The sequence below is a fragment of the Ruditapes philippinarum genome, unplaced genomic scaffold (genome assembly GCF_026571515.1).
Source record: "Ruditapes philippinarum isolate M1 unplaced genomic scaffold, ASM2657151v2 ctg5635_1_1_1_1, whole genome shotgun sequence".
NCBI lineage: Eukaryota > Metazoa > Mollusca > Bivalvia > Venerida > Veneridae > Ruditapes > Ruditapes philippinarum.
Window position 1 is genome coordinate 2,532 of NW_026863004.1, and position 14,031 is coordinate 16,562.

Below are 14,031 nucleotides of genomic sequence, written 5' to 3' on the forward strand. Positions count from 1 at the left end.
CCATCATGGGCCCTGTCAACGCTAGAAATGTACACCAATTTAACATCGGTACTGAATAGGTCTGTCACAAGTTCAGAAATATATTTTGAAATATGTTATTTACAATCAAATCACTCAGTCAGGCTGAGCCACCCTTAACATTTTTTTTCCATAACTCTTTAGACGATTGATATAATTTTATATAAGGTAAAATTATTAGCCATATATGAGCTTATGATTGCATGGGCAGTTAAATTAAAGCCATTAGTAAACAAGAACCGGTTAAACTGGGTCACAGATGCTCCCCGAGAAGGTTCTTGACACAGGAAAGTATAAAAAAATGAACAAAGGGCAAAAACTCCAAAATTAGGCAAGGCGGAGTTATGTTTTTTTTGCACTGCACTTCTATTCAATTAGATCTATCTATCTATAAAGTTTCCTGATGATATCAGAGTTATATCCCGTTTAAAATTCAAAGTGTAAAAATGAACAAAGGGCAATAACTCCAAAATTAGACCAGGATTGTTTAGGTTCTTTAAGCATTGCAGTTGCAACGACCCTAGTTATTTGTTGTTAATTTGATATTAAAGTTTGTAATTAAGATATGATTGTAATTATCTTAATACTTTTCATTGCAGAAAATATAAGTAACTTTTCTTGTAATAATTAGGTTTAAACCATGTATATACTACCATGTACTTCAACTCTCTATTATCTATTGCTTAATCAGTAGATTAACCTGTCCAAGTTATTAATAGATTAGGCTATACTGCCAGTTGGTCAATCCAAGTGGCGTCTTACACTAAATTAGCTGCATCACTGTCAGTCTACTCGTCTCACACTCTACATGACTTTGGATTTAATCAGTTTTGACTAGAAAATTATTTTCTAGTTAATAATTATGGAAAGAAAGTTAAAGTTTTAACACCTGATTGGTGATTTGACACTTTGTGAAGATGTGTTAAGTTTTACTTCTTATTTTTCTTAAGTGCAATTTGTTGTACTTGATGGAATTCATATAATTCATAGTGTTTAATTGTTTATGTAAAGTGTTAGTATCTTTGTGCAGATGTCGCTAAGCTTACTGCTTTCACCATGAACGGTGATGTACGAGTACTTAGAAAAGTATTGGTTGAAAGTGAATCAGCGTTGTAAAGTACCTTGATCACCATGTTGGTGAATTAACCACTTAGGAAATTTACACCATGTTGGTGATTTACAACTTAGAGTTTTTTCTGAACATAAAAAAGTTTAAGTTCCTTAATCACCATGTTGGTGATTTAACTACTTAGAAAATTGTCTTTTGGTACATAAAAAGTTTAAGTTCCTTAATCACCATGTTGGTGATTTAACTACTTAGAAAATTGTCTTCCGGTACATAAGAAGTTTAAGTTCCTTAATCACCATGTTGGTGATTTAACTACTTAGAAAATTGTCTATTAAATTACATAGGTATAATGATTTGTGAAGTTCCCTTGATCACATGTTGGTGAAATATTTCAGTTTGTGAAATAGTGAATGAAAAAGTGATTCAAATTTGAAACAGTGTTAGTTAAGTGAATCATTAGTGATGTGCTGTATAAGGTGAATTTTCAGTAATGTGTTTTAACGTGAATTTTAGTGAAGTTTTAGTAAATGAACTTATGTGAAGTGTTAGTAAGTGAACTTAAGTGAAGTGTTAGTAAGTGAACTTTAGTGAAGTGTTAGTAATTGAAGTTAAGTGAAATGTTAGTAAAGTGAACTTTAGTGAAGTGGTAGTAATTGAAGTTGAGTGAAGTGTTTAAGTGCGTGTATTATAAGTGATGTGTTGATATTAATGACAATGATTCATGACTCTTATTCTGAAAAAGTGAATTTTCAATGATGACTTAGCGAGTTATTGTAGATGTTAGAAAAAGAAGAACTTTTGTGCATGCATTGATGTAAATAACTTTATAAATGTAGAACATAGTAAATAAAATTTAGATTAGATGAACACCTCTTTTTGTTATATTTGTTATATTTGTTATATAAATAAGTATCTAAATCTGGTACTAGACGAATCCCAAAAACTGAGCATCTTGTTGAGGTAAATTAATGTACTTATGATATCACACGCCCAATTTGCCCGCAGGATCGCTTCAATGGTGGCAGCGGTGGGATAATTTAAATTCAACAGTGTGATATCGCGTATGTTTGTGTTCTTTATTCATTTGGATCGTGTTTGATTAAAAAAAAGTGCTATGTGAATTATATTGAGTTTAATGTTGTTGTGATTTAATAACATTAATTTGAATTTAAATCTAGTACCAGTGATACAAAGTCAATATGTCGGATATTGATACTGAAGTGATATTTAGTGATAAAATGCAAAAAGAGGATGAAGGTAAAATGCTGGAGTTAAGCATAGAGGCTGATATTCATAGAACAAATAAGGAAAACTGGGAAACTGATATTGGTACTCAAAATGACGAAACTGTGGAGTGAATTAAGTTGAAGAAAATCTAGAACAGGAGCCTGCAGAAAATAAATTTGAACAAAATTTGAGAAAATTTATGTTTGAAATGACCAAAGTGTTTAAAAATGAATATGCATCAAATAAAAACTAGTGTTCAACAATCCCTTGAAGAATTTGATGAAAAATTGAAAAGTTTTCAAACACTCAAGTTGATAACATGAATTCGAGAAAAAGTCACGATAAGCAGGATTATGTGCAGAATGACAGGTATGTTTTCTTCCATTGAAGATAGTGGTAATTTAACAAGGTTTTGACAAAATCATGTTGAAAAGAGAAATGGTGCTTCAGGAGGCTATTCTTCACGGGATGAAAATTAAGCCTCAAATATATAACGGTTCGGATGATTTAGATGAATATTTTACTCAGTTCAATATAGTGGCAGAATTTAAATAATTGGGATTATGAAACTAAATCGTTATACCTTAGCAAGCAGTCTTAATGGGAATGCCTAGGGCAATTTTATGTGAATTAGATTCTCAGAAAAGGAAAAGCTTTGAAGCTATAAGTGCATGCATTACAAACAGATATGGTTCAGTACATCGCGCTGAAATTTATAGATCCAAGTTACAGACTCGTACTTTACAGAAGCATGAGACATTGCCAGAATTGGCACAGTCAGTCCGTAAGTTAACGCGACAGGCATATCCTAGTTGCGGCAACAGATGTGTTGGAACTTTTAGCAATGGAACATTTTAATAGATGCACTGCCAGATACCGAGCATAAGGCTAAGACTAAGAGAAGTCGTCCCTAAATCAATAAGTGAAGCAGAGGAAATAGCTGTTTCGCCTGGATTGCACAAAAATGCTGGACAGAAATAGGGGATATCATTCAGTGAGAAGTGTATTTTCCAGAAAGAAAACAAAACTGACCTGAAGATTGAATGAACTATCATTATCAGATGGAAGAACATTGGCCAAATTGAAGGGTCAAGGTTATCAATCTATGATCCTTAACAGAGGATTATGAGTATTTCGTAACACTTATACAAAATCCTCATTGCAGAGCACAAGGAGGGTATCAAATAACTATGCTAGAAATAACACTCGAAATCACACAGTGTCAAGACCCCCAGCTAAGAAAGGTGAAAATGAGGTAGTCAATTCGGGAAACGCTCAGAGCTCGGGTTTAAGGACCGAAACTCAGCAGGTATCCCAAGGTCCACTCCAGAAAAATTAATCTACAACATAAGTACCAATGATCATGGACTTTTTGTTATGATCAATGTTCATGGGAGGCCAGTCTCGTTTTTAATTGATACAGGTTCTAATGTAAGCATATTGAATAAAAGTGTTTTTGATAAATTGAATTTAAATTTACCATTAGAAAAAGTGAATTTAAATATGCTTACTGCAACAGGGGATATTGCACCTTTTTATGGTAAAATTACTGCAGAAATCTCACTTGAAAAACAGGTGTTTAGTCATGATATTTTACTGGCAGACATTAAAAATGATGGTATTTTAGGAATTGACTTTCTTGAATTATATAATTGTGAAATTCATTTACACAAAAGAGAATTGAAAATTGGTAACAATATTATAAAATGTTCTACAACAAGTGAAGGAGAAACTGATAAACAATGTTATAGAGTGCTGGTTACCGAAAATGTTATTATACCACCAACAACAGAAATGATTATTCCTGGAAAATCTTCTGTGAATTTAGGAGACAGTGATTGTGTCATTGAACCAAATGTAACTTACACTGAAAAGAGTGGTCTTTTGGTGGGAAAAAGTTTAGTTAATTGTGCAACAAATGTCTTGCCAATTCGAGTGATAAATTTGAATAATAAAGCATGCACTGTTTATAAAAATACGGTTATAGGTTATGTTGAAGAAGTGAATGTCCCACAAGAAAATGACTGTAAAAGCGTAAATACAGTCAAGTTAAATGACCAAGCTATTCCAGAACATTTAAAGCTTTTACATGAAAATTGTTCACAAAATTTAACATGTGATCAAAAAGATATAGTTAAGGATATATTGTTAAAGTATGGTGATGTATTTTCAAAGTCAAATGAAGATATAGGCAAAACAAATATTATAGAGCATACAATAGATACAGGTAATAATAGACCTATAAAACAACATCCATATAGAGTACCTCTTGCAAAAAGACAAGCGGCAGAAAAAGAAATACAAGAAATGGCAAAAAGGGGAATAATTGAACCTTCAAATAGCCCTTGGAGTAGTCCTGTTGTCATGGTTACAAAACACGATGGCTCTATAAGATTTTGTTGTGATTTTAGGAAATTAAATGAGTGTACAATTAAGGACAGTCATCCTTTGCCTAGAATAGACGATTCTTTAGATGCGCTGTCAGGGTCAGCTTGGTTTTCTACTTTAGACTGTCGATCTGGGTTTTGGCAAGTAGGCATGGCAGAGAATGACCGTAAAAAGACGGCATTTTCCATCCAAGGAAGTGGCTTGTGGCAGTTTACGGTAATGCCGTTTGGATTGTGTAATTCCCCAGCCACTTTTGAAAGACTCATGGAAAGAGTTTTAGCTGGATTAACCTGGAAAGAATGTTTGATATATCTTGATGATATCATTGTGTATTCGCGTACTTTCGAGCAGCATATAAAATCATTAGAAGAGGTGTTTATCCGTATGAGAAGTTCTAACATAAAACTAAATCCTGAAAAGTGTGTTTTGTGTCAGCCAAAAGTTGAGTTTCTGGGGCATGTGATTAGCGAAAAAGGTATATCAACTGATGAAAATAAAGTGAAAAGTGTGTCAAATTGGCCAACACCAAGGTCTGTGCGCGATGTTAGAAGCTTTTTAGGTTTATGCTCATATTACAGAAAGTTTGTTAATCAATTTGCTACTATAGCCAAACCTTTACATAAATTGACTGAAAAAGGAAATAACTTTTGCTGGACAGATGATTGTGAAAATTCTTTTACAAAATTGAAAGAAAAGTTAACCAATGCTCCATTATTAGCATATCCAAGGTCAAATGAAATATTTATAATTGATTGTGATGCAAGTCAGGATGCTACAGGATCTGTCTTGTCACAAATTCAAAATGGAGAAGAGAAAGTGGTTGCTTATTACAGTAAATGTTTTTCTAAGCCTGAAAGGAGGTATTGTGTAACGAGAAGGGAACTATTAGCTGTTGTAAATGCGGTGAAGTACTTTCACCATTATCTATTTGGTAATCACTTCATTGTGAGAAGTGATCATGGTGCTTTAAGGAAGTCTAACTTTAAAAGCCCAGAGGGACAAATAGCCAGGTGGCTTGAATTTTTGTCCACGTATGATTTTGAAATTAAGTATAGAGCAGGGCGAGTTCATTCAAATGCAGATGCATTATCGAGGAGACCCTGTATATCTGAAGATTGTGCATATTGTGATAGAGCTGAGGTGAAATATGTTAATGTCATCCAGACTAACACAGTCAGTACTGGTCGCATGTTTGACGATGCAAAAGATTGTTTAAGCAAGGATGTTGAAGTCAAAAGAAATGTAGGTCAAGAAAGTTCTAAGAACACAAATAGGGACCGGAAGTGTCCTAAATATATTTGTGAGAACTTATCGAGAAAGATGTGTTGTTAAAGGAGAAGGAAGTGGTATTGTGAGTGAAAGTGATATAAAACAGACGGCCGCTGTTATCACAAGTAATTCCCTTACTTTAGGTACTGAGTTACATAACAAATTTACTAAAGACAATAACAATGGTGCAGAAAGGTGCCAGAAATTATTGAGTGAAAATGTTAGAAATGCTGATTGTAGGAATTTTGAAGAAATAACAAAAAGTTTGACAAAAGAAAGGGAATCGTTTGATATTCTTAAAGATGTGAGTGAAACAGGCTTAGAAAGGGGCCACACTTACGAGAAGTCAAATGTTTTCATGAATGAAGATCAAGTTAGTGAGGATTTAAGTAATGCGTTGATAATTGAGGCACAAAATAAAGATGATGTTATATGTATGTTAAAGAAATGGAAAGTTGAGAATCATAAACCGCATTGGTCAGAAGTGTCGCCAATGTCGGGTGAAATAAAGTATTTTTGGAATCGTTTAGATTCTTTACAAATTAAAGATAGAATTCTTTATAGATGTTGGGAAAGTGATGATGGAAGTGATCAGTTGTTACATATAGTGTTACCAAGAATATTGGTACATAAAGTTTTGTATGAGTTACATAATACCCCTGTAGGTGGACATTTGGGTATAAAGAAGACTTTATTTAAAGTCAGAAAAAGATTTATGTGGTATTCAATGAGGAAGGATGTGACGGATTGGTGTAATAAATGCATTGAATGTGCTGCAAGAAAAGGGCCTTTAAAACGGGCTATGGCTAAATTTAAACAATATAATGTAGGTGAACCTTTAGAGAGGATTGGCATTGATGTGATGGGGCCAATGACTCGTAGCACTAAGGGTCATAAATATATATTAACAATAGTAGATTATTTCAGTAAATGGATAGTGGCTGTGCCTATGAGAAATCAAGAAGCCAAAACAGTAGCGCATAAATTGGTAGAAAATTTCATAACTATATTTGGGGTTCCAAAACAGATACATTCTGATCAAGGGACAAATTTTGAATCTTTAGTGTTTAAAGAAATGTGTCAAATATTAGGGTCTCATAAGACAAGAACTACGGCATTTCGTCCGCAGTCTGATGGTTTAGCTGAAAGAGCTAATAGAACTATTAAATCAATGATTTCTAAATTTGTTTCTGATAATCAAAAAGATTGGGATGAATATTTGTCAGTGTTAACACTTGCTTATAATGCGTCAGTTCAGGAAAGTACTGGATTTTCACCAAGTGCTATTATGTTTGGAAGGGAACTAACTCTCCCTATTGATTTAGTGTTAGGAAATCCCGAACCTTTATATCAAACACATAGTGATTTTGCGAGACAGTTAGAGAAGAAAATTAAAATTGTGCACAACTCAGTTCGTAAAAATATTAAATTTGCTAGTGAAACGCAAAAGAGAAAATATGACCATAGGGCTGTGGAAAATAGTTATAGTGAAGGTGATTTGATATGGTTATATTGCCCTCAGGTGAAACCTGGTGTTTGTAGTAAATTCGCTAGACATTGGAATGGACCTTATAAAGATCTTTCTAAAATTAATGATGTGTTATATAGAGTTCAGATGTCTCAACGTTCAAAACCTAAAGTTGTGCATCATGACCGTTTAAAAAATATTTAAGTGAATAACTTTGACATACTTAATTAAGTTATTTCATGTTAAATGTTGTATTAAATTACCCTGAATATATGCAGAGACTTATTAAGTAAAACATATTTTTCTTTATTTTTTTCAGTATCTTTGTGTTCCATGTGGTAATGTTAGAAACAACAAATATCACTTTGCAGAAAGGCACGCATTAGAATGGCATTTAGGCTTTAGATATCAATGTCTGATATGTAAAAGAAGCTTTTCAAGACAAGTGTTACGTCACTCCCCATGCAGAAATGTTAGGGAATCTGACTTTCAATTAATGGATATGACCGGAAACCGGAAAAATGTTCATCAACAGTTACAAGAATGGAAAAGATCTGAATTACCAAAACTAATTAGTAAGGTTGGTTCGAAAAATCTTAAGAGAAAGAATCAATTCTCAACTGGCAACACAGATATTACCAATCTGCCAAAAGTGAATGAATATCAAAATATAAGTTACGATTTGGATGATGTCAGTGAATGTGAAATTGGGGAGGAGTCTGATTCATCTTCCAATTCCTCCAACAGTAGTCAGAAAACAAAAAAGAAAAAGAGTTGCTCTTCATCAAGTATGTCAATGTCAAGCTCCTCATCAAGCTCCTCATCTTCTGTCAGTAGCATTAAATCAAAAGTCACACTCTCTATAACAGATGACAAAATAACACATAATGACAAAAACAAGTTGTTACTATCTGACAATGATCAGACAAATTTAGGCCTTGTCCAGTCAGAGAGAATAGCAGTCAATGTCGGTGGAACTCTATTTGAAACTTCAAAATTCAGTCTTAAAAAGATCTCTACAAGTCTACTGGCACGTTTTATCAGTGAAACACTACCTATAAATGGCCAATATTTTCTGGACAGAGATCCATCAACGTTTAAATATGTTTTAAATTACCTTAGGACAGATTCATTTGATATACGCACTCTCCCAAACGATACAAGAATTTTGTACGAACTGTTTCATGAAGCAAAGTATTATCAATTACCGGATTTCATGAAAGCAATTGCTACTAAAATCGAGCAAGTGAATTTTTTTGTTTAAAGAACATATCATGACCAATATCAAACTTACAATATTTGTCATACTGTAACACTCATTTGGGGACCAAACCTTATTTGGAGGGGGGCAATGCAACGACCCTAGTTATTTGTTGTTAATTTGATATTAAAGTTTGTAATTAAGATATAATTGTAATTATCTTAATACTTTTCATTTTAGAAAATATAAGTAACTTTTCTTGTAATAATTAGGTTTAAACCATGTATATACTACCATGTACTTCAACTCTCTATTATCTATTGCTTAATCAGTAGATAACCTGTCCAAGTTATTAATAGATTAGGAATACTGCCCATTGGTCAATTCCAAGTGGGTCTTACATAAATAGCTGCATCACATGTGCAGTCTCTCTCTCACACTCTACTGACCTTTGGATTTAATACAGTTTATTGACTAGAAAATATTTTCTAGTAATTAATTATGGAAGAGGTAAATGTTAAAGTTGTTTAAACACCATGATGGTGATTTAACAACTTGTGAAATGTGTTAAGTTTTACAGTTCTTATTATTCTAAGTGCAAGTTTGTGTAACTTGATGGAATTCATATATTCATAGTGTTTAAATTGTTTATGATAAAGTGTTAGTATCTTTGTGCCAGATGTGCTAAGTTACTGCTTCACCATGAAGGTGATGTAGGTACTTAGAAAAGTTTGTGTATAAGTGAATCAGGTTGTAAAGTACCTTGATCACCATGTTGGTGAATTAACCACTTAGGAAATTTACACCATGTTGGTGATTTAACAACTTAGAGTTTTTCTGAACATAAAAAGTTTAAGTTCCTTAATCACCATGTTGGTGATTTAACTACTTAGAAAATTGTCTTTTGGTACATAAAAAGTTTAAGTTCCTTAATCACCATGTTGGTGATTTAACTACTTAGAAAATTGTCTTCCGGTACATAAGAAGTTTAAGTTCCTTAATCACCATGTTGGTGATTTAACTACTTAGAAAATTGTCTATTAAATTACATAGGTATAATGATTGTGAAGTTCCTTGATCACCATGTTGGTGAAATATTTCAGTTTGTGAAATAGTGAATGAAAAGTGATTCAAATTTGAAACAGTGTTAGTTAAGTGAATCATTAGTGATGTGCTATAAGGTGAATTTTCAGTAATGTGTTTTAACGTGAATTTTAGTGAAGTTTTAGTAAATGAACTTATGTGAAGTGTTAGTAAGTGAACTTAAGTGAAGTGTTAGTAAGTGAACTTTAGTGAAGTGTTAGTAATTGAAGTTAAGTGAAGTGTTAGTAAGTGAACTTTAGTGAAGTGGTAGTAATTGAAGTTGAGTGAAGTGTTAAGTGCGTGTATTATAAGTGATGTGTTGATATTAATGACAATGATTCATGACTCTTATTCTGAAAAAGTGAATTTTCAATGATGACTTAGCGAGTTATTGTAGATGTTAGAAAAAGAAGAACTTTTGTGCATGCATTGATGTAAATAACTTTATAAATGTAGAACATAGTAAATAAAATTTAGATTAGATGAACACCTCTTTTTGTTATATTTGTTATATTTGTTATATAAATAAGTATCTAAATCTGGTACTAGACGAATCCCAAAAACTGACCATCTTGTTGAGGTAAATTAATGTACTTATGATATCACACGCCCAATTTGCCCGCAGGATCGCTTCACAGTTCTATCCAATTATATCTAGCTACCTAAAAAGTTTCATGTTGATATCTCTAATAGTTTTAAAGTTATGTCCCAGACAAAAGTCAAAAAGTAAAAATAAACAAAGGGCAATAACTTCAAAATAAGGCAAGGCTGATTCTTAAGCACTGCGCTTCCACCCAATGAGACCTATCTATCTACAAAGTTTCATGTTGATATCTCTTATAATTTTAGAGTAATGTCCCGGACAAAGTGTCAAAAAGAACAAAGGGCAATAACTCCAAAAGTTTAAGTAGGCAAGACAGTGTTACAGTTCTTGTGCACTGCAAACCTACTTAATGAGATATATCTACCTACAAAGTTTCATGTTGATACCTCTTATAGTTTTAGAGTTATGTCCTGGACAAAGTTCAAAGTGTGAAAAAAAATAAAAAGGGATAATTAATAAATTAGGCAAGGCAGAGTTACGGTTCTTATGCACTGCACACCTACTCAATAAGATCTATCTACCTACAAAGTTTCATGTTGATACCTCTTATAGTTTTGAAGTTATGTCCCGGACAAAGTTCAAAGTGTAAAATAAACAAAGGGGGATAATTCAAAAATTAGGCAAGGCAGAGTTACGGTTTTTGTGCACTGCAAACCTTCTTAATGAGATCTATCTACCTACAAAGTTTCATGTTGATACCTCTTATACTTTTAGAGTTATGTCCCGGACAAAGTTCAAAGTGTAAAATAAACAAAGGGGGATATTTCAAAAATAAGGCAAGGCAGAGTTACGGTTCTTGTGCACTGCACACCTACTCAATGAGATCTATCTACCTACAAAGTTTAATGTTGATACCTCTTATACTGTTAGAGTTATGTCCCGGACAAAGTTCAAAGTGTAAAAATAAACAAAGGGGGATAATTAAAAAATTAGGCAAGGCAGAGCTACGGTTCTTGTGCACTGCATACCTACTCAATGAGATCTATCTACCTACAAAGTTTCACGTTGATACCTCTTTTTGTTTCAAAGTTATGTCCCGGACAAGAAAAGGGACGATGGACGGACGGACGGACGGACGGACGGAAAGACGGATGTTCTCACAGGACAGTAATTATGTGGCTACTCTATTGTTCTCTCTATTGTTCTTTTTAGCCACGCAATAGAAAATAGTTACATAAAAGCATTACGGAATGAATGACATCAAAGAGAAAGAACAGTTACCTATTGTCTCTCTAGCCACATAATTACTCTCCTGTGAGTGCGGACAGACGGATGGACGGACGGACAAGGCGACGACTATATGCTCCCCCGAAATTTTTCGGGGAGCATAAAAAAGGGTTGAAGTGAAGAGTGAAATATGACACTCAACACCTACAGGTACATTCTAAATATTTAGATTGATGTTTATGATCAGATTTAGCACATTTAATAGTAATTTAATTTCCCCTGATACCACAAATATGAATTTATTTAGAGTCCTGAAGATCTTTTTATGATGAAATCTTAACTGAAAAACCAGGTTTAACTGAATAATTATAAAATTCCTTGCCACAATAACTAGAAGTACATAAAGCCAGTCCAAAAAAATATTTCTATCCATATTCATCATTCCTGGACCTCCATCCATTTGATGAATTTCTCCAACTGGTAAATTTTTCATCTACTGTTCTGTTTGTTAATATAAACGAATTTTTTTATGTTTACATACATCTAGACTAGTCTGTAATGACTAAGATAGACAGATAAGAACAAACTATTTAGTAAACATGAGTTACATCCCTTCAAATGGAGATAAAGATGAAACCCATAAGAAATTGCCATGTCTGACAGACAGCAAAATTATAAAATTCTGCAGGCTTAGTTTGATTAGGCCCATTAGGAGGTAGTGGTAATAACTGTGGGTCAAAAATGAAATGATATCATTTTCAAGGGATGTTTCTGATATGATTTACTTTTAATAATGGGTCATTATCAATGAATGTTTCTTTGACTTCTATGCCCATGTGTAATAGATTATTGACATTGCCAGCTAGATAGCTCATCTGAGTGAGTCAGTACAGCCCACATACATGTATAATATTCTGATTCAGGTTTGATTCCGGTCAAACTGCACATTTTTTCTCACCCTGTGATATTTTCACCCTGTTACTTTTAGAGTCCAATATATGTTTACATAACTGAATCAAGTCACTTTGTTACTTAAGTGTTCCAATGAAAAAGGAAAAATTTCAATATGCTGGGGATTATGTCAATGCATAGAAAGAACTATGAGACTGAAAATATTTAAGTTGTAGAGCTGCTGTATGGTATTCCAAGGGTTCTGGGTTTTTTGGTAGTGCTGAGGTATGGTATTCTGAGTGTCTCTGGTTTGAGTTTTAGTCAGGCTGCATTTTATTTTCTCACTCTTTGAAATTGATAAATATTTTCAGCTCATTATTGGCTGGACTGCATATATTAATGATTTATTTGTATTAAATCAAAATTGTTAAATATTTAATTATTGTCTATATGTGACTTTATTTTTGAAAAGGCATTGTAACAGTACTACTTCTTAATTTGACCTTTTTTGTATTAGGGAGAGAAGCCCTTAATTAACTCCTTACCAGTAAGTTTTATTGTACACGATGATGATAGCTTGAAAGGATTTAGCTAAATAAAATACTACATGAATCATTTTTTTCCTATTGGATTGTAAAATATTTATTGATTGTCAAAAAACTATATGGAGTTCTCCTCGGTGACATTAAACAGTCCCAGCTGGCCATACATGCGGGACCTTGCAGACCATCAGACAGGGTGGTCTGTACCAAGACAAATCCGATATCGAGACATGGTGAACAGGACAGACAGTGATGTTCAGATCCCCCACTCAGAAAGGAAGTACACTCAAGGTCCTGGTCTTCAATTACTTCATTTGCTTACTTGGAGTAAAGGTGCCAGAAACAATAGTATGGTATCACAAAAAGCACAGACTGTGATAAAAGTCAAACAAAAAAATACTATAAACTGAATTCATAGATTATATAAAAGAAATTTATTAATTCTTTAAGTTTATAGTTAACATAAAAAAAAGATATTGAGTATTTAATTTTGATATATAGCATATTAACACATATAAATTTCAACTTAGTGCTTAAATACTTTCTGATGCACTCAGTAAATCCACATGCTTTAAGCATGATTAACTTATCTTTGGATTCCCACACTCCTCCCCACCTAGCTCCAATGAGATCTACTTGGTTGACCATACCATGTACCATACCTCATATTGTTTGATTACAGTTTGGAATGAAAAAATGAAAGTTTAAAGCTTTTATTAAATTTCACAAGGCTTTCAACACATCAACAATGTAATTGTCATTTTATTTTTTGAAAATGTGTTGGACTGCTGGTCTGATGCATGTAGATGCTGTGTTGGCATATAGCGATTCCCCTCTTTGTGTGTGTGTACATGCATGCGTGCATGTGTGTGTGTTTTATACATAATATAGTAAACATCTTTTGAAAACATTTTGTCCAATTTCAACCAAACTTGACAGGGTTGTTCCATGAGTAAAGGGCTTCCAAAGTTGTTCAAAGACTTAAATGAGGCATAGAGCTAAGATATTTTGCATAAGGCATTGTCTGGTAGACATTCACAAGATTTTCACATTATACCCCGGGGGTCAAATTAGCCCTGCGCTAGGGTTCATAGATTTTCCTGA

At 33.3% G+C, this 14,031-nt stretch overlaps 1 protein-coding gene across 1 annotated transcript; it reads left to right on the forward strand.

Moving 5' to 3' along the window:
- Positions 1 to 7,911: 7,911 nt before the first annotated feature.
- Positions 7,912 to 9,540, forward strand: LOC132720857 (zinc finger CCHC domain-containing protein 10-like). The gene has a single exon (XM_060705081.1). The coding sequence runs from the start codon at positions 7,936 to 7,938 to the stop codon at positions 8,701 to 8,703; it is 768 nt and encodes a 255-aa protein (XP_060561064.1). The 5' UTR covers positions 7,912 to 7,935; the 3' UTR covers positions 8,704 to 9,540.
- The last annotated feature ends 4,491 nt before the right edge of the window (positions 9,541 to 14,031 follow it).